The 21,160-nt window shown below is 51.8% G+C and overlaps 1 protein-coding gene across 4 annotated transcripts in view; it reads left to right on the top strand.

Annotated features, from left to right (window-relative positions):
- LIMS1 (LIM zinc finger domain containing 1) overlaps positions 1–21,160 on the top strand; it is a 94,240-nt gene that overhangs the window by 54,659 nt on the left and 18,421 nt on the right. For 2 of the 4 annotated variants that reach the window (XM_060027195.1, XM_060027193.1), the window contains exon 1: positions 18,892–19,070. The exons of the other annotated variants lie outside the window; for them this stretch is intronic. In XM_060027195.1, coding sequence (XP_059883178.1) covers positions 18,892–19,070 — 179 coding nt within the window. Of the gene's footprint in view, positions 1–18,891; positions 19,071–21,160 lie in introns of those variants that run through there. 4 annotated transcript variants of the gene reach the window in all.

Raw genomic sequence — 21,160 nt, 5'->3', positions numbered from 1 at the left:
TGATCATCAGGGGGACCCATCTTATGACTGAAAAACCAGCGTTTGTATTTTAGTTTTAGAAACGTCATCTGTTAGACAGAGGGATAAAACTGCAGCTTGGCCATTTTGTCTGTCCTCATTTAACGGTTCAGCAAGAACACATTTAATCTTCCCGACAGTGAGCTCAACTGATAACAAGTATTTCTTCTCTTTGGTCCAGGGAGGTGTCAGCTGGCCAGTGTTGGTTTTTGAAAGGTAGTAGTGCCTTCTCGTATGTGTTTAAGGGTGTAATTCACACAAACACACACGCACGTGCGTGCGTGCGCAATGGAGTACTATCCAGCTGTGAAAAAGAAGGAAATCCTGCCGGTCCTGACAGCAAGGATGGGCTCTGACAGGGCCAAGTGAATGAGGCGGACAGGGAAAGACAGACAGCGTGTTCTCTGTCTTAAATGCAGAATCTAAAACCAGAGTGGAATGCGGGTCCAGGGGCAGAGAGTGGAGGCCTGGGGAGGGGCGGTTTAAGGCACAGACTTGCAAGTAGAGGATGAACGAGCTCTGGAGGGAGGCCTGCCACGCGGCACGGTGACGGCAGTCAGCAGGGCTGCGCCACGTGGCGTGACGGAGGTGTCCCTGATGCTCCGGGGTGATCATGCAGCAACACTAAGCATGTCAAACCAGCAGCCGTGCACCTCAGACTCCCACGTTACGTGTCCGGTGTTATCTCACTTTAATAACTGTGTGACACACAAGTGTTCCTGTTGGAATAGCGGGTTTTGCAGGCACCCGTTCCTCACCCTTCTCACCCCCACCCCTAAACTGGGTCCAAGCCACAGGCCCCACCGTCCACCCCGGGGCCTGGTAGCCACCCCTGCCCAGGGTCTGCTCCTCCCTGAAGGAACGAAAGCACACTGGCTTCGAGGTGCCTCTTGTATTCCTGGTTAAACCCCTTTGACTCTGAGAGAGCAGGTTAAATTGACGTCCATCCCTCTGACGTCCCGCACAGAGGGCTGTATCTACCAAAGGATGGACCGTGACCTTCCGGTGCTCCTTCTTCAGTGGTTTTGGGAGGCTTATTTTCTGAAGGGAAGTGTTTTCCTCTCGGTCACCTAAAGTATTTCCATATAGTTGAGGGGGTATATGCTGAAAGTAAAAATAGTATTAATGCTTAAAATTAGTGTGTGTTAAAGGGATGGTTGATGGTCCTGTTCTGTGTCTCTGTGCTGCTCTGAGACCCTTGGCAGAGAACCTCGGCCTCAGCAGAGTCAATTTGTAAATTTGCTGTCACTCACATAAAGTTTTCTAAATGATTTAATTTAATGACAATTAAATGCCAAGATTTTAATCATTATAAATTGCTTTTCTGTTGGTTAAAAGGAAAACAAAACTTGATGTATCAGTTATAAATCACTTATAAAAACAAAAAAAATTACAATTGGCTAAAATGTTTGCTTTATATTACTTTAGAGAAATGCTATTAAAATGAAACAGTGCTATTTATTTTATATGTATTTACATATCTTGGAAACACAGCCACTTAATTGTGTATATGTGCGACCCAGTGGCCATTCTGTGATTAAAACAGACTTTAGACAAATATTCTCCTACATAAAATCTACTTTTAGAAACAATCATTAAATAAGTTAATTAATATGAATTATGAATTAATACGAAGCTGGTTGCAGCTTCTTAGAGCTGCTGTAACAAGGACCACACCCTGGGAGGCTTTGGACGGCAGAGATGTCTGTTCTCTCAGTTCTGGACACTCGGGGTCAGAAATCAGCGTGGCAGCTCTCCTCGTGCCTCTGATGTCAGCTGCAGGGCTGTGTGTCCAGCTTGTGGGGCATCACCCCACCCTGGCCTCTCTCATCACGTGGCTCTGTCTCCACATGGCGTCCTCCTCTGTGTGTGTGTCTCCTCTTGTAAGGACACCAGTCACATGGGAGTTGGGCCCACCTACTCCAGTGTGACCTCAGCTTGTGCCTTAATTACATCTGCAGAGACTCTACTTCCAATAAGGTCATGTTCACAGGTACCAGGGTCAGGACTTCAACACGTCTTTTGCAGTAGGAGCCCTAACAATGGTGTCTGCATGATACACTGAAGCTTTCTTATTTAAAAAAAAAATTTTTTTTTAATTTACTTATTTATTTTATTTTTTGGCTGCATTGGGTCTTGGTTCCTGCGTGCAGGCTTTCTCTAGTTACGGCGAGCGGGGCCTATTCTTCGTTGCGGTGCACGGGCTTCTCATTGCGGTGGCATCTCTTGTTGCGGAGCACGGGCTCTAGGCGTGCGGGCTTCCGTAGTTGCAGCATGCGGGCTCAGTAGTTGTGGCTCGTGGGCTCTAGAGCGCAGGCTCAGTAGTTGTGGCGCACAGGCTTAGTTGCTCCGCGGCATGTGGGATCTTCCCGGACCAGGGCTTGAACCCGCGTCCCCTACACTGGCAGGCGGATTCTTAACCACTGCGCCACCAGGCAAGTCCCTCAACACGTCTTTTTAGGGGACAGAATGCCACCCACAGCAGTGGTTTTTTTGAAGGTTAAAGATCATTCCAGTGTGCAGTTTTTTAGAAACAGCTTTATTGAGGTGAAACGAATGGGCCTCAGTAGATGCACAGTTTAACGTGCAGCTTGGTCAGTGTTGACACGTTCACAAAGTCAAGGTCACGCGCGTCCTCCTCATCCTCAAGTCCCTGCCTGCCTTTGTAGCCCTCCCACGTGCCTAGGCAGCTGGTCGCTCTGGATGCTCTTGCATTTTCTGGAGTGGTGTATAAATAGAACCGTTTGGTCACATACCCTTTGTTTTCTTTAGGCTCCTTTAACTCAGCATTGTTATTTTAAGACTCGGCCGTGGTGCAGGAGTCAGTATCATTCATTTTACTGCTGAGTCACCTTCCGCTTATGGATCTACTGCGTTTGTTGGTTCCCGGTTGAGTGGTACCCAGCCCTTGGCCGTTTCAGATGCAGCTGCGTGAACGTTCGCATACAAGTCCTGTGCTTTCATTTCTCTTGGGTGGAATGGTGGGGCTGTTTGGTGGGCACACACTTAATATCTGGAGAAATGGCTAAGCGGTTTTCCGAAGAGGCTGTGCCATTCTGTGTTCCCACCAGCAGTGTTTGCGGTTCCATTTTATCCACATCCTCAGCCACACTTGGCACGGTGGATGTTTTCCAGTTTTAGCCTTTCGGGGGAGTATACTGCTATCTACTTGTGGTTTTATTTGCATTTCCCTAATGACTCACGAGGCTGAGTATCATTTCTTATGCTTATTTGCAATTCCTGTATCTCCTTTGGGAAATTTACCATTCAGGTCTTTGCCCAACTTTTACTGGGCTATTTCTTATAGTATTTAGTTGAAACGGTGCTTCGTATGTTCTAGATACAAGCCCTTTGTCAGCTACATATTTTGCAAGTGTGTCCTCCCAGTGTGTGGTTTGTCTTCTCATTTTTATAAATGTCTGTTGACAAGAAGCAAAAGGTTTTTTTTTTTTGACAGTTGATTGATCTTTTTCTTTATATAAAGTTTGTGCTTTTTGTGTCCTATTTAGGAAATCTTTCCCAAACCCACAGTGAATAAGATTATTAATAAATATGTTCCATATAAATGTAAAATCATTAATTATTTCTTTACACCAGCTTGGCCTCTCTTGCCCTTCACTGCTTTTCTGGCTGTGCTGAGTCCTCACAGGGATGCTGTGCAGTTCACAAGAAAGGAAAAGGGCCCTGGAGACCCGTGGTTGGTAATTCAGGAGTTGAGCCGGGGCTGTTCCCCGTGTGTCTTATGCTCTTAACTACACACTTAAGCCCCACTTAAGTTTTAGGGTAAGGTTTCTTACCTGGAAGGTCTGAATACACTTGATCGTATCTTAAAAGTTAAAAATTTACCAAGAGTGACCTCCTATGATGCCCGTTGAAACAAAAATGGAATTTTTCTGCCTCGTAGATAATGCATACATGTTTGCCAGAGAAACTATCTAGGTTAAGAAAGCTAAAACTATTATATTTTTGTGTCATAATGAATATATTACTTAAAATTAAAATTAAGCATTATAAGAATGTCCAGCCTTTTATCTTACCTAAAACATTTGTCCTCCTGCCCCGGCATCAGGATGTGGGGGAACGGACAGTGTAGGAATTGACCAGGCATCAGGGCACAGAGGATGTTTGCTTATGTCTGAGCATGTCTGCTGCCAACTTTAGTTCTCAGTTCTAACAGACAGACAAAACTGGGACAAAACAGAAATTCTGCAGTGGTTTGGAAAATTTTGTTTCTTTCTTTCTTTGCCGCACCTTGCAGCATGCGGGATCTTGGTTTAGCTCCCCAACCGAGGATGGAACCCGAGCCCTCGGCAGTGAAAGCGCAGAGTGCTAACCACTGGACCGCCAGGAGTGATTAGGGCTCCGCGCTTTCACTGCCGAGAGCCCGGGTTCCATCCCTGGTCGGGGAACAATAAAAAAGAAAAGAAAAGAAAAAAAAATAAGCCTTTCTGGAAAATTTCAATAACATTTCCAGGTGCAAGGAAATACGTTCTTTGTTTCATGGTAAAAGCTAATGTCAGTCATCTTGGCAGTATTGGAGATAAACTGACGTTATGGGTATTTTAAACAACGAGGTTTTATAAAAGTATAGCCGATTTAAAAGATCAAAACTTTTCCTGGGTATGGAATCGTTCTTTGTGTGGCAGTCAACAAATGCCTTTAAGAATGGATTCAACCGGAAATATCAGCTGTTCAACACAAATTGCGGTTTTGGCTCTTCTTGATTTAATGTCGTGCTTTATTTAAAGGATATATTGTCAGGTTATGGGTTTTCTGCATTAGGCATTTGTGTGGTTCAGTCAGCATTTGCTAAGGTCCTGCCACGTGCCAGGGATGTGAGGCTGGTTGAAACATTCATTATCTGCTAACACAGAAGTTCTTGTGTGTGGACAACAGACAACAGAGAGATACTTAAAGACCTTGCATCGCTGGAGGGAGGCCCATAGCGCTGCAGGAGCAAGTGCGTTAAAATCCTCTATTGTGAGAAACAGATTACCCAGCACTTAGCGGCAGTGGGAGTTGGCAGACTTTCTGTAAAGGGCCAGATAATAAATGTTTCAGGCTTTTGAAGTCCTGTCAGCGTCACAGCTGCTCGGCCTGCGGTTGTAGTGTGAACACAGGCCGTGGAACATGTGGGTGAATGTGTTGCTAAACTTAATAAAAGCAGCCGGGGAGCCAGATCTGGCCTGTGGGCGCGGATTTGCTGACGGCAGGCCTGTAATCACCATCATTGTTTAGCTCCCAGTTGGTGAGGATCAGGAATCGGGTTCAGCTCAGGCCGGCGCCTCTGGCTGAGGGTCTCTGAGTCAGGGCTGCCTCTTCTCGAGGCTGGAATGGGGTGAGTGGCCCCAGAGCGTTTTGTAGCCTAATTCCAGAAATGACTGCCGACCACCTCTACTGAATTGTCTTCATCAGGAGCCCTTCAGCGAGTCCAGCCCACACCGTGGAGGGAGCCGTTGCACACAGGTGCGAATACTGTCAAAGACAAAATACTCATGACACCTGGTAGAGAACAGGAAGGACCATCAGGATGGATGTAGGGACCCCTGCAGTGGGGCAGAGAGATGGGGCTCAACTCCAAATCCACCAAGGAAAACTGGGGATTTACAGCGAAGGAGCAGGCGGGGGTCAGCGGGTGGAAAGTTACTGAGAGGGAACATCCGGGTGGAGGGATTCTGGCTAAACTGACCTCCCAGGATTCCTGCTGAAGACAGGCCAGGGCATCAGACATCGCCTGGGGGAGGGCTGGAGGCCGAGGAACCGGTCAGATACAGGGGGCCATCTGACCTGCAGGGAGGGGATTCTGGCCCAGCTGACAGAGCAGGATTCCTGTGAAACTGGACACTCAGAAGTCAGGGCCCGTCAGAAAGCTCGGCAGGGAGTCTTTGTGGGTGCCTGGAGGTGGCCTCCCCAGGGCTGCCGCAGGGGCTCCCAGAGGAGAGGCAGTGGGTGCGGTGCAGGGAGATGAGACCCGCGTGCCCACTGGCTCTGCTGCCAAGTCAGCCTGGGCTCCTGGTCCAGCGTCAGTGCCTGTGTCTCTGTCGTCGTCACGTTGCCTCAGCCTCCCGGGAGCATCATTTCCTTCCATCCAGCTCCTCTCGTCTCCGACTTCTGGTTCCATTTATTACTTTGCAGCCAGGCTTAGGTAAACACTTGCTGAATGAAAGTGAAGGAGATCCAGGAAAGAAGCAGACCTCTGCAGACAGGATGCCACAAAGTCGCGGCCGTCCACCCACATCCATTGTTGACCCCTCCTCTGCCCGGTTGGTGCAGGGGCACTGGGGTGGGGACAGCGGGCACTGGGGCTCGCGGCCGCCCCGCCCACATGCCCTCATGCTCCCAGGAGCCCCTGTCACCATCCCCACCAGGTAGGCGGGCGTCCCGGCTCTGCTGAAGTGCGAGAGGTGCGGGGACCAGGTTTTCCATCACGGTGGCTTCTTGCTAATAGACACTCAGCACAGGGTCGCTGAGTTGCAGGAATAAATGAAGGTCCTGGTACCTTGCTGTCGGCTTCGTGGTTCCTCGTGTCCCCGTGACAGCAGCACGGCCCTGCGGGGCCCATCACGTGTCCTGATGCAGAGCCACCCCGTCGAGTAGCTTCCCCGCTGTGACAGCAGCCTCGATCCGCTAGGCCGTCCAGACCTCTGGCCCCAACACCCTCCACCCTGGCCAGTCTGCCAGCCTCCTCGGGCCATTTAATGCCCTACACACCTCATGGCCACCTTCCCGGGCCAGTTATTCCCTGGACCGATTCCCAATTCACGTAACTCCTAGACTCTGATTGCTGGGTGAACAAGTGATATAAGACAGATTTCTGTCCTACAGCCTTACCTTCTTCCTGGTTGCTGCTGGGCAATCTTCTTCTTTTACTGATTTTTCTGTCACCCTCGTTATTATAACTATTTGAAACCTCCCCTGTCATTGGTTTTTTTCACCGCACCTGCTTTCCTGAAACCACCGAAGCTCAATGGTGTAAGATTTCTCTCTCTGTCCCCCTCGTATTTGTGCAGATAAACTTCACGTGGGGACACGTTCAGGTTTGCAGGGATGTTATGCAGCCAGTGCGCGGTTCCTCCCTTGTGGCGGTGTAACTGCTTCCCGTGCCCCCGTGCGTCTTGCCCGGCCCCTCAAGGGCCCTCCTCCCCGAGCCTCTTTGACCTTTCCCCCTGCCCTCGGTGATAGACGGTCCCTCAAACGCTGTGACTTTGGTCTCTTCTCAGCCGAGCCCTCGCAGCCCAGACAGAGTTTGACCCCCCCCCCCCCGTCACTGGCCCACGTCACCTCATCAGTCTTGGTTCTGGTAGGGGGCAGTGACAGCAGCAGGCTCCGGCTGGCTGGGGCAGGAAAGAATTTTATTGGAAAGAGTTCAGATTGCTCACAGAATTGACAGAAATGGGCAGATGGAAGAGCCGGGCTCGGGGGGGCGGGAGGCTGGGAGACCCCCCGGCAGGCACCCTGGCCGAGGTCCCGGAGCTGGACCGAAGCGTCCCGGCTGGAGCTCGGTGCTGCTGCCTAAGCTGCTTCTGTCCCTAAAGATGCCTCGTCGGCGGTGAGGTGCTGGAGCCAGGGTCTTGGGCCTGCAGGACCAGGAGGGAGCCCCAGGGGCTCAGGGTCCATGGCTCTGGACAGTCTGCTCCTGGATGGGCGGGGCCCGACCTCAGGGCGCAGGATGAGGGGAAGGGTGGTCAGGCTGCAGCAGAGCCTGTGGCCTCTTCCTCAGCTGTGAGGGTGTCAGGGGAACGCGGGTGGTCCAGAGAAACCGGGTCAGGCCGAAGAGGAGCTTCCAGAGCTGTGCATGAGCCCAGGTGCTTGAGCCCAGGTAGGTGCGTGAGCCCGGATGCAGCCTCGGGGCTCAGGACCAGTGCTCAAGCATCCAAGTCCATGGGGAACGTCAGATGGGGGAGGGAAGGTAACCTGGCTCGTGCAGGTCTCCTGAGTAAGCAGTTCACCTGGGCACCATCTACACCTGCACAGCGAGTGTGCAGACTGCCTTCTGGGTGAGGAAACGTGGACGTTGGCCCCTGAGGCTTCACGCTGTTGTCTTCCGGCCTGTGCCCAGGTGGTGACCGCACAGGTGATGCCCCGTCCCCGCCCCACTCCGTGCTGAAGGTCTGACTCAGTGTTTTTACCGCGATGGCAGCATCAGGTGTGGATTTTGTCCTTGTGAGCTGTTCTTGTTTTTCTATCCCTTCACTTTTGCCAGGATCTTACCCTTAGTAATTGCTTTGGTGGGTTTTTAAATTTTATCCTTTGAATACAGAATTCTTTTCTGTATCTGAAAGGAGAAAACTGTTCCTTGAAATAATCCTGGTCCTTTGTCTCCATGGTTTAGAGTATTCTCCTCTGTGGAGAGCTCTTAATAGAACCAAGTCCACGTGCGGTGCAGCCTCGCAGACTCATCACTGGAGGGTTTGCCGCTCTGTTACTCAGTCCACGTGGTTCTATTCGTTTGTGTGCACTATTCTCAGTATTCGTCTCTTGATGGACTTTCTTAGTAGACTGAGCTCTTTGAAAACTCGATTATTTTGTTCTTGCTATTTTCCTGGCTTAGTCGTGTGACCTGAACCAGGCTAGTTCTGATGGCATTTTTGCTCTCCTTTATGCCACGACAGATTGTTCTGGTTTGTGCTTTGCTGTGCTTGGTGTGGACCCGGGACGGGGCAGGTGCACGTGGCCTCCTGCACGGAAACCGCGCCCCCCCGCCCCGCCCCATCAGCTCCATTTATGGGAGAATTGGAGCCCCACAGTCAGGAAGGCTTAAGGTTGCTTTTATATCATTTAAGTACTTAAATGTGAAAGACGCAGCGCAGGCGCTGCCCTGAGCTCCGGAGCTTCCCCTGCACAGACCTTTCCTTCCACACCTTCCTGGGAGGGTTGTGGCTGAGGCGGGAGGGAAGGGGGCAGGACAAACACGGCGCAGGGTGGGAGAGGAGGGCACGGGTGGGAGCTGACCTGGACCCCCAGCGATTTTATCACGTGACCCACCACCCTGCCTGTAGGTGTGGGTGTTTCCAGCTGCTGAGTGAGCCCCGTGCCTGTTACTGGATCCGGGCCCTGGGGTCTGAGCATGGCCTCGTGCGTCGATCTGGGTCCAATCAGGACGAGAAACCCACACAGTGATTAGAAGGAGGAAGGTTCACTGCAACAATGAAGTTCCTAACTCTAACGGGCTTGGGAAGAGGGGCTGCAGGGGGGAGCCCACTGGGCGCGGGGCTGGGGGCCCAGGGCCGGGAAGAAGGGGCAGGATCTGAGCCCGCAGAGGGAGCCGGGAGGCGGCCGGTGGGATGTCCGCCTGGCCTAGCGCCCGGACCGGGTCAGAGCAGAGACCCGAGTGATGCTGCTGAGGGGCCGGCGGGCCTGCCTGAGGTCGGGTCGGGTCGGGCGTGACCACCGCTCCTGCAGATACGCAGACTCCCTGCCCCTGAGAAAAGCCAGGGGACTGGCCGAGAGCTTTCTCCCTCAGCCTGCCGAACGGCGTTCAGAAACCCAGTTCACCCAGTGCGGGGAGGGGTGCCAGGCGGACCAGAAGAGGGGGACACGCGGGACACACATGGGCCCACGGAGAGACGCCAGCCGGTGCCGGGCATCACTGTTCGGCCCCTCACATCCTCCGACGGTCCCGCGGGGGCATCTAAGGCTCGGCAGCTGAAACAGGTCCGGCCTTGCCGTGCACACCTCGTGAAATGTGAAGTGAATGAAAGGAAAGAAAGCTTTTTTTTTTTTTTTTTTGCGGTACGCGGGCCTCTCACTGTTGTGGCCTCTCCCGTTGCGGAGCACAGGCTCTGGACACGCAGGCTCAGCGGCCATGGCTCACGGGCCCAGCCGCTCTGCGGCATGTGGGATCTTCCCGGACCGGGGCACGAACGCGCGTCCCCTGCATCGGCAGGCGTACTCCCAACCACTGCGCCACCAGGGAAGCCCAAGAAAGCTTTTTAAAGTTATCAAAAAAAACCCCATTTTTCAGTTCCCGCACTTTATCTTGTCCGATATTTTTCAAATGTTGCTTAATGTGCTGAAACATACATGAAAACATGTTCTTTGTTGAAAAGAAAAGCAGTGAGACGGGTAGATTAAGATTTGAAAGGGTTGTTTTCACTTGAATGAAATGTTTCTTTCTGTCCTTTGTCCTGAAATTCTCACGGTTTTTTTTCCTTGAGGAGGGCAGACCTCACAATTAGCTCATGGTCAGGAGATAACTGGGCTGGCTTCCTCCCCCCAAGGTCTGCTGAAGATCAGCTTTCAGGGAGCCGCCCTGGCTGAGGCAGAACTAAAATAAGGACCTAACGGAGAGCCAGAAAGCAAGTGGCGCGGGTGGCCACCATGGGCGCAAAAGGGCTCATGGACACACTGCAGGGCTTTCCGCGCAAGCCGGGCTTTCTCTGGAGTCCACACTCCTGCTAAAAATGCTGCCCTTTTGTGTTTGAAATACGAGACCCTCTCAAGTTTGTCTCTTTTGGTCAGGACACGATAGATCCCTTAAAAAGGATGTTTCGGGGTGAGACGGTGTGTTTGTGGATCACAGTATGAGTGCCGGGGAGAAGTGACCCGAGAGTGGAGGGCTGCTCCAGGGGCGTTTTCCCACGGAGACGGCTAAACACGCAGAGAAAACGGCCCAGCCTGTAAGAGGAATTCTGAGCATGTTCTTCAAGCTGACCAAACCCTGCTTGTCTGAGTGACCGTGGGGACCCAGTGGGAGGGAACCTGGGAGCCCAGTTCCAGATTCCAGCCGTGATGACAGTTCGGGGCGTGGGGGCAGTTCCTTTACTGAGGGGATGAAACCAGGCTGAGGTGGTGAGTGGGACCCTTAGATGGAGTCATGCAGTCCCGGGGGAGGGCGGCAGTCTGCCCACCTGCTGGCCCATCCCGTCCCCTGCGACTTCACACAGGGCTGGTCCAGCTGTTGGGAGATGGGGGAGCACGATGGGGCCGGTGGCGGAGTGTGTCCGTGCGGCGCCAGTCCCTCTGCAGGGTGGAGCAGGGTTAGATCTTCCCAAGTCCCACGGCTCCCGGGCCACCAGTCAGCACAGGCGGAATGTCAGAGAAGTTTCACAGGAGGATCTGAGCGCTGGGCGGGCCTCAGAGGGCTGGAAGCTCCGGAAGGCTCGGGAGAAAGGGCCTGGAGTGTCCCTGTCCTCTTGGATGGTGTCCTCAGTGCCGGGAGTACTTGATCGTCACCAGTAAAGGCGGTTGTAAACACCCATGTGGCAGCAGCCCTCTCGAGTGTGTGCGGATCTTCACAGGAAAAGGGATCGGGTATCATTAGGCTGTCTGCACACACGGAGGCCTGGGGACGTCCCTCTGCTTATCCACGAGTCAACTCAAGTTTTACGCCTGTTTGTGGCCTATCAGGCATACGCCGTACACCTGCTTTAGTTATTAAAGAGAAGTGCACACTGACCAGAAGTAAAGTCCTTCTTCATATAAAGACATAAAGGCTTCCCCAGACCTCCGTGTGTGGCAGGAACATGGTGAGTCTTCTCTGCCTCTTGTACACTTTCTGTAACAAGCTGCACCGTGTTTGGGCCGACGGGGTCGGGGAGCCCAGCCCACCCCGCAAGCCGTGCAGTCGGGCCCTCCTGTCCCGGTGCCCCATGTGCCTGCACGCGGGGCTGCCCGCCGCACACATCATTCGCCAGTTTTCTGCTATTAAAGATTTTGCCTTTTGCTCCCGTCGATGGAAATAATCAATAAACAATCTAGAATAGGAATAGAAAAGAGTTTGGGGCGTTTTTCTGAGCCAAACTGAGAGGACTCTAGCCCGGAAGACAGCCTCTCAGGTAACTCTGAGGAGCTGCTCTGGAGAAGCAGGGTTTTCAGCACAGTTTTATATTTCATCAGAACAAAGAACATTAAACAAGCCAGGGGTGCTTTCCTTCAAGGTTTAAAAACAACAGACCAGCACACACGCAGTGAGTCAGCGTGGCCTTGGCCCCTGGGGAGGGAGGCTTACCGTCCGAGGAGGACCAGCGCTGTCGTCCCGGGAAGGGAGGCGTTTCATCTTTCTATTAACAAGGACGTTCTTCACTTCTGGTCACCGTGCACTTTTCTTTAATAATGAAAGCAGACATACGGCGTACGCTCGATAGGCCACACACGGGCATAAAGTTTGAGTTAACTTGTGTATAAGCCAGAGTGACTTCCCCAGACCTCCGTGTGTGGAGACGCCTTCCACACTTCCCCGTCCCCCTGCTTCCCCGGCTGGGCCTGCACAGCAGGTGACAGGTGTGCAGCTCACTCATTTCCACTTGGTTGGAGGAGGTGTGCAGCCGAGTCTCTTCACTCTGGCCCGTCGCGGTGCATGATTTTCTTCTCTGCAGCCAGGATCTGGGAACAGTTTAACGGATGGGGCAGACGTCATGGTAGCAGCAGTGCCCTGTCCCTCCCGTCTGTTGGAGGGAACGGGGCATTTGTGTTGGACGGGGATGTGAGAAGGACCTTTCCAGCACCAGTATCTTTACTGCATGTCACGATTGTTTTGTCTTAATAGGAGAGGAAAATCAGAGTAGGTTTTCCGTTTGAGTGAAATAGAGAAACAGTGAAAATAGCTGGTTTGCCATCCCCACACTCCGAACGCCCCGGGTTCCTGTGGATAGAGGTTGGAGAAGCTCCTGCCAGGCTCTGGGGTCACATCCACAGAGCGACTCTGCCTGTGTGACGGGGGCAGCATTAACAACACGTTTCCTGTGTCAGGGCCCGCTTTTTACAGGCAGTCGGTCAACATGTTCAGCCACGTAGATGAGGACCTACTGTAGAGCACAGCAAACTCTACTCAGTACTTTGTAATGACCTATATGGGAAAAGAAGCTAAAAACCAGTGGACCTATGTATATGTATAACTGATTCACTTTGCTGTACCCCTGAAACTAACACAACGTTGTAAATCAGCGATACTCCAATAAAAATATTTTTAAAAACGTAGATGAAATATTTGGTAGTGATGCATGTAATTCAGTTGCTGCTATTTGAGGGAATTTGAATTTAAAAGGTACCAGTTATTAAAAGTTGCGTTTTTGACTTTGCCAACCACGCTGGGCTTACACTCAGTGTCTGAGCTGGTGGAAGTAGCTGCCCTTTCTTGGTCTGCCGCCTCTGAGCAGGTGGTTTGCCTTGGGCAGGGTGTTTCCCCAGGGGCGGAATTTGTTCTGGCTGAAATCATGGCGTTAGCTGGATTGGTGGCCTTGAAGCCTTCGGTGCGGGACACGGGAGTGGCCAGCTCAACAGCAGACGTGCTGCGTGTGGCTTGGCACCGTACACGCAGTCAGGCACGCTCAGCCCGGGTCCCAGAGCCTGCCTGCTCTGGTCTGAACGTTTGCGTACCCGCTCAATTCACGTACAGAAGTCCTAACCCGCGATGTGGTGCTAAGAGGGGATGAGGGGCTTCCCTGGTGGCGCAGTGGTTGAGAGTCCGCCTGCCGATGCAGGGGACATGGGTTCCTGCCCCGGTCCGGGAAGATCCCACATGCCGCGGAGTGGCTGGGCCCCTGAGCCATGGCCGCTGAGCCTGCACGTCCGGAGCCTGTGCTCCGCAACGGGAGAGGCCACCACAGTGAGAGGCCCGTGTACTGCAAAAAAAAAAAAAAAAAAGAGGGGATGAGGTCGGGGGGCGGGGTGAAGGTCTCATGAACGGGACGCACAGGGCCCCTGCCCCTGCGCTGTGTGTGGGCTCAGCGAGGAGGTGCCGGCCAGGACCCAAGGGAACAGGAGAGTCCTCACCCCACACGGCCGCGCTGGTGCCTTGGTCTCGGGCTTCCAGCCACCAGGACCGTGAGACATGAATTTCTGTTGTGTATAAGCCACCTGGTCGGTGGTGTTTGGTTTCAGTGGCCCTAAAGGACTGAGCCACTGCCCAGCATACAAGAAGTCTCTCCACTCTGGATGGACGTCTGGGGTCCAGGCCTGTCCTGGGGGATCCCCCGGAGATCCAGGTCAGCCTTGGTGAAGAGGAGGCCTGAGCCGCTGTTGGAAACTCTCGGGAAGAAGCTTTGGGAGCCCAGGAGCCAGGAAACCACCTTACAGGCCCACTGTTCAGAAAACAATGGCTTTGGGATATTTTATAAAACAGCTTCCCACCTGCTTCAAGGGCTGTTCTGCTGCGCTGTATGGCCCGTAGTGATTTCAGTCAAGAGAGTTCAGATGAATGTTTTTCTCATGGTTACGATCACAGTCTAAAAGAATTGTTTGCATTTCTAAGAGTGACATTATTAAGTGCCAAAAATGGGTTAAAAGTAACAGAATGCCTGGCTCTGAAAACTGAGCGATGGTGTTCATTTGGCCTCAGATTACCCCTTGCCCTCTTGGAGAAATTACACGCGCCTTTGAGCTCCACTCCTCCGCATGGCTGGATGGGGACGTGAGGGACCAGCCGACTGTCCTGTGCAACCCTTTGGGCGTGTGGTGCCCTGACCGGTGGACGCCACGTAGTCATGGCTCTGCCCTCGGCTCCAGGGCCCGGGGAGAAAGGCGAGCAGTGGAGGGAGCACGGGCATCCCCGGGCAGCTCCTGCCACACGTGGACGCGCCTGTGTGCTGAGCGGGCGCCTCTTACGTACCAGTTAGGTCTGCAGAATCATGAGCACGTAGCAGAAGTTCCGTATGCTCAGATGTGACACGTGTGATGTAAGGAAGTTCCTTGAGCAGTTACCTTTTAAGAAGCTGAGACCCCAGCAGGAGGGCTGCCGAGGCCGGGCGCCCGCCCCCCACCCCGGGACGCCCTTGGGGCCGAGGCCACCGCCCCGTCCACCCCTCCCCGTCAGCCGGCGGCGCTGCAGCCTCGCCTCTCGCTCCTGTGTTGTTTGAGCATGAGGGGCGCGTGGAAGGCCCAGGGACTCCCCTCTGCCCTGAGAGCTTCTCTGCGAGAACCAGCTCCTGGGACGAGGCCGGTAGGGGCAGATGTGTGATGAAGGGCCCACGGCTCTTCCAGCTCCTCCCTTCAAACCTCAGCCTGCCCCCAACCCAGCTCCCAGTTAGGCCACACCTCGGTGATTAAAAAAATGAAAGGAGGAAAGAATGAGAGGCGGCAGAAGTGTAAGCAGACGGAGTGTCGTCTACCCTCCGCGTCGGCCGCGGTGCCCTTGTGCTGAGGGGCAGAGGGCACCTGGGGCTTGGACTCCGGTGGCAGGTCGGTCTCTCTGGGGCGACTGTGCGCCCTCGTCGGCACGGTTCCAGCTGGAAGGAGAGGAAACCGGGAAAAAGGAGGGTCTCCTCCTGCTTCGCCTTCACACAGTGTTCCCGAAACAGCAGAGCTTCAAGAGCAGAGGGACGCTTTACTAAGTTTCCAGCACAGTCTGAGAAGAAGGACCTCGTGGAGGGTGTGGAACAGTTAGTAGCTGGTGGAGAGGAGGGTCGGGACATGTTTCCTGTCCAGGCACAGCCTCTGGCAGCTCTGTCCGTGGAGAGATTGGCGAGCCTGGCTGCATTCGGCGTGCCGGGGCAACAAAGCACACGACACACCAGATTTGCCCTAATCGCGACCTCAACTCTCAGCCTTGGTGATCAAGGATCAGGTCATTCTTTAGTGAGCGCTTTAGTTCATCAAAGGCACAGTTGAGATTAGTAGGACAAACACAAAGTAAACAGTAAGACACCTTACTGTTCATTCTGTACATCTCTGTAGCGTTTGAATTTTTTTCCCAAATAACATGTATTTACTCTTTTTCCCTTCTGTCAGTACGATTATGTGGTGGAGTGACATTTCTGACTTCCTTTTTGTACTTATCTGCGTATATGTGAACTTAATACATGTGCATAATAAAATTGGGACTGCACACCTATTAGAACAGCTAAAGTAAGTAATGATGACACCGAATGCTGGCGATGGTGTGGAGGAATTGAATCTCATGCTTTGCTGGTGGGCATGTGCAGCGGTGCAACCACTCTAGAATAAACAGCTTGGCAGCTCTCAAAGAACTAAACGCACCCTTCTCGCCCTGGAGCGCTTATCCCAGAGAAATTAAACCTTATATTCACCCAGAAACTTACCCACAGCTGGATTCACAGCAGCCCCACACCGGAAGCTGCTGAAGTGTCCTCCAGTGGGTGATGGTTAAACAAGCTGTGGTGTGTGCACACCACAGAGTACTTACTACTCAGCAGTGAAAAGAACAGGCAATCCACATATGTGGCAACTTGGTGGGTTTCCCGGGCATTGGCTGAGTGGAAAAGGCCAGTCTCAGTTGGTCACAGGCTGCGTGATTCCCTCGATGCAACTGTCTCAGTCAGCTCGGGTTGCTGTAACAAAAATGCCCTAGCTGCATGGCTTAAGGAAGGGTTTGTTTCTCGAGGTTCCAGGGCCTGGGAAACTCAAGATCAAGGCTCCAGCGGATCCTGTCTGCTGAGGGCCCACGTCCTGGCTGGTGGGCGGCTGTCTCTAGCTGTCTTCTCGCCTGGGTGTCTCTGACCCCATCCTGGGGGATTAACGCCCCTCCCTCATGACCTCATTCGACCCTGCTGACACCCCACAGGGCCATCTCCAGATCCCGTTGCCTTGGGATTAGGCTGTCAGTATGAATTCTGGGGACACAGAGATTCAGTCCACAGCAAAAACATTCTCTAAGTTACAGTTACGTGGATGGAAAACAGACTAGTGTGTTGCTGGAGGGTGGGTGTGACCATCAGAGGGGACGTGAGAGAGGTCTTTGTGGGGATGGAAAAGCCCCAGGTCTGGATGGGGGTGGCGGTTACACGAATCTACAAGGTGTGACAAGGTGACACAGACCTGTACACAGATCGCGCTGGCGTCAGAGTCCTGGTTTTGATTGTACGTAAGATGTAGTCACTGGGAAGCTGTGTGAAGGGTACAAAGGTCTTCTCTGTACAATCTTTGTAACTTCCTGTGACTATAATTATGTCAAAATAAAAAGTTTAAAGTGTGATTGCAGGTCCTTCACATTAATTCCTTGCTGGATGAGAGACTTCACTGCGTCGTGTGTTCAGGAACCATCAGCTTCTCCGCAGTCCTGCTTTCCTGTCTAGTAGAGATGGGACTAGTCGTTATGGGGGGAATGAGATAATTGGTTACGTTTTCAGATGTGCCAACAGCAGCTGATTGTCATGGTTTCCCAGAGCAGGTAGATGGGTGATTAGCCCCTTTCCCTCACCAACAAGTATCTGTCACGCATCTTTGTGTCTGTGTGTGTCAGTGTATCTGTGTGTGTCTTGTGTGTCAGTGTGTGTCTGCGTGTCTGTGTGTCAGTGTGTGTCTGTGTGTGTCTGTGTGTGTCTGAGTGTGTGTGTGTCTGTGTGTCTCTCCACACCAGCTGTCTCCTTCCCTCTCTATTCCACACGGTCACTGTAAACAAACATTTTTTAACCATGAGGCTGTTTCTTTCCTGTTTAAAGATGGCGAGCCTCTTGCTCCATCCCCTGCAGGCTCTGGGCTGGGACCATTCTGACCTGTACCCTGAGATCCTTAGGGTTCAGAGTGAGGAGAGCATGTCTCATTTTCTGCCTCTAGCCCCATTTTGTATGCACTACCCAGCCTTTCTAGATAACCTGTTTTGCTCCCCAGTAATTACGTGTAACCGTTTTCCCACAGAGAGTTAGCATCTCGTCTGTGGGATCAGACCACCTGAGTTTAAATCTCGACTCCACCACCTACTTACTGGTTATCCAGCCTCTTTGTGCCCCGGTTTCCCCACCTGTACCTCCTGGGAACACGGCAGTGAGCACCTAGGAACGCTGTTTACAGTTCTAGCCGTCATGCTGCCGACGTCTCAGACGCATTTTGTCTGTTTGCTGATGATTTCATGGCCCTTCTGTCTCTCGTGTGACCTGCTCTGTCAGTCAGTGTGCCTTTCACCTGCTCCCTAGGTTTTCTTTTTTTCTTTTTGATTGATTAGAGCGCTAAATATTTTTTTTTGAAAAAAAAAACCCACTAAATATAATTTCAGCATCTTATATAACCATGTAGGTTTAAATTTTTTTTAATTTTTAAAAAATTATTTTCTTGACGTTTTAAAATTGAAGTTTAGTTGTACAATATTGTTTAAGTTACAGGTGTACAAGGTAGTGAGTCGCCATTTTTAAAGGTTATGCTCCATTTATAGTTATTAGAAGATACTGGCTGTATTCCCTGTGCTGTGCGGTATAGCCTTGTAGCTTTTTCGTTTTATACGTAGTAGTCTGTGTCTCTTAACCCCCTGCCCCCGCCTCCCCTCCCCCCTTCCCTCTCCCCACTGGAAACCACTAGTCTGTTCTCTGCATCTGTGAGTCTGCTTGCTTTTCGTTGTGTTCACTAGTCTGTCGTATTTGTTAGATTCCCACCTGTTCCCCTTGGTCTGGTGGGAGGCACAAGGGTGCCAGGAGGTCGGTTTGGAGAGATTGGGCCCCTTTCACTGCCCCAGGACACGTGTCCTCATCACTTCACTGCCCACCCTGGTGCACTGGAGCCGACGGTGGTGTGCAAGGAGCACAGCGAGCCTGCAGCGCATCCTTTATCCTTTATCTTCTATCCATGATAAAGACCCAGAAGGACTGGCTGCCTTGGTTACAGGCTCAGCTGGGGCCAAACGGAAGGAGTTGTAACTGGACGCCGGCTCTTCCCCTGCTGAGCCTGGGACTGAGCTGTCACTGCGCCAGAGTCACAGAGCAGGGTTCATGCCTGCACCCCCTGCACAGCTGTTCCCTCCCCCCTGAGGGCGGCCGGGCTGCCACACAGCTGGTCCCGTGTGTGCGGGGAAAGTTCCTGGAGCTTCCAGACGCTCAGCGAATCCACACCGTCTCGGGCACAACTGCCTTGCCCGGAGCTCTTAATGTGAAAGGGCCGGTGCGACCCTGGAGCCGCTGACGTGTGGGAGCGGAGAGGGGAGTGACCGGGACGCCGCCTGGGTGTCCGTGCTTCCGTCCTGACCCGTCCAGTCCCCCGTTCCGCTCCGCGATGGCACTCCCGGGCCCGCGCCCCGCTGCCATCCCGGAGGGCGAGGAGGTACCCCCGGCGGCCTGTAACGGGGAACACCGGGCGCCCTGCGGCCAGGATGAGAGGGCCGTGTCCAGGCTGCAGCGCAGGCACAGCGACGTCAGGGTCTACAAGGAGTTTTGTGACTTCTACATCAAATCGTGAGTGCCCCTCCCAGCCCTCTCCTGGGGCTCGGGTTCCCTGCCTTGGGCTTTGACATCACCCCACCTTCAGTGGGGCCTTCCGGGGTGGAGCGGGCATCCAGGATGAAATGCAGAAACGGAGGAGGAGAGCGCTGCCTTCTCGCTGCCCGTGCAGCGCTGAGGTCTCCCTGTTGGGAGCTGGGGGTGCCTGGGGCCTCCAGGGACTCATTAGCCAGAAGGAGCATTTAACGGCCTGATTCTCTGTTTCCACCCATCCTTTCCCTGCGCTTTTGCAACAGATGTTGCTTCTCTTTACAACTCCTGAGGAGCTCTGTTTAAGACTAATTGGGCAATTATAATTACACTGTAACCAAAATACTTCATAAACTGTCACGACGCTTTTAGGGTTTACATTTCTGCACTTTCATGCTCGAGGTTTTGCTTTGCACGCTTCGATAAACGAGGCACTTGAACAAGGGAAAGCTCGAGGAAGTCAGGTTTTCTGTGTGCAGCTGATGTGTGGAAGCAGGTCGGCCAAAGCAATTCTGACCAGACAGTTACGAAGGCTTTTCTGTTCCCCAAGGTTTACGTTTCCCGACGTGGAAATCCTTTTTTGAAAAATTAGCCTATTAATTATAACTAACCAAGTGACAGCTCTATCATCCCTGACTTTTAATAAGTAGCTTGTATCATCTGTGTTAACTGTGACAGTCACTGTGGAAAGAATGTGTGTGTCAGTTTTCCATCCATGGGATGTTGGCCATCGGGGACACTGTGCCTGCAGGGTCGGGGGTGTATGGGAACTCTCCGTATCTTCCGCTCAGTTTTGCTGTAAACCTAAAACTGCGCTAAATACAGCCCATTAAAAAAATACACAGTGCCAGAGGGTCAGAGACAAGAGAGAAAGGGAAATAGCGTGAACAGTTGAGTAGGTGGGTGAGACTATTGGTTGGTTGGTTGTTTTCCTGGAAGTTTCCTCTAATGTTCTGTTTCTTTTCCTGCTTGTTATTAAAATGAGTACTTCTTCAAAAATACATATTACTTTATCTCTAAAACTACTTTATTTTTCCTGTGTGTGGGGAAAGGTTGTTTGTATAATGTGTCTATTTTCTAACTCTTTGAGTATTTGAACTTGAATGTAAATGGTCTATAGTGTAATGAGTATAAATAGGTCATTGATAAACATTTTGATCTTGGGACCCGTTTACATTCTTAAAGCAACATTGAGGTCTCCAAATAGCTTTTGTTTTATCAGCATTTACTGTATTAGAAAATAAAACTGAGAAAAATTTAAGTATTTACTAGTTCATTTAAAATAACAATAAGCTCATCGCACGTTAATAATATTAACACATATTAATATTCATTACGTTTTTATGAAAATTGTTTCCAAAATGAGAAAACTTGGGGGGAAGAGTGGCATTGTATTACATTTTTGCAAATCTCATTAATGTCTGTCTTGGTAAAACTGTTTCACCTGCATTCATCCTTCTGCAATATGTTGTTTCACATGAAGTTTATAAAGAAAATGTGGCCTCCCACAGAGATGTGGGAAAAGGGAGGACATTTCCACCCGGCGAGGGTCACTGATCTAGGAAATCATGAGTCAGGATGTTCCAGGATTTCTTCTTTTGTAGGTCTCCTGGGGTTCTACTAAAATCATTGAGAATTTGGTGACTCTTCTGAGAAAGTTTTAAAGTAATAATAATGCTTCCTATTTGAGTAGCATCTTCTGGTTTCCAAAGTGGTTTTATATGCTTTTTCTTATTCCGTCCTCAAAATGGTCCTAGGCCCATGGGGGCAGCTGTGGGCTGAGCACACCTCGTCGACGGATGCCTGTGGATGCTGGCCCCCACTTTGGAGAAGGGGGCAACAAGCCTTTCCAGAGCTTTGATAAAACTACCGCTGTTCGTCTGGCTTATGGCAAAGCCAGGTGACGAAGGGAATTGATGGGCTTTTCTCCCTGATCCCAGTAACTCTGCAGTGACAAGTAGAAAAGTTAATTGAGCATGAGACTCAGGTCAGGTTTGCCACAAGCAGTGGGGCTGCCTCCCTTCCTTCCTCTTCTGGTGGCTTTGATTGAGTTTTGCTTGGTGTGGGGTTGTGAA

This window comes from Delphinus delphis, chromosome 12 (genome assembly GCF_949987515.2).
Source record: "Delphinus delphis chromosome 12, mDelDel1.2, whole genome shotgun sequence".
Classification (NCBI taxonomy): Eukaryota; Metazoa; Chordata; class Mammalia; order Artiodactyla; family Delphinidae; genus Delphinus; species Delphinus delphis.
This window is presented reverse-complemented; position numbering and strand designations above follow the sequence as displayed.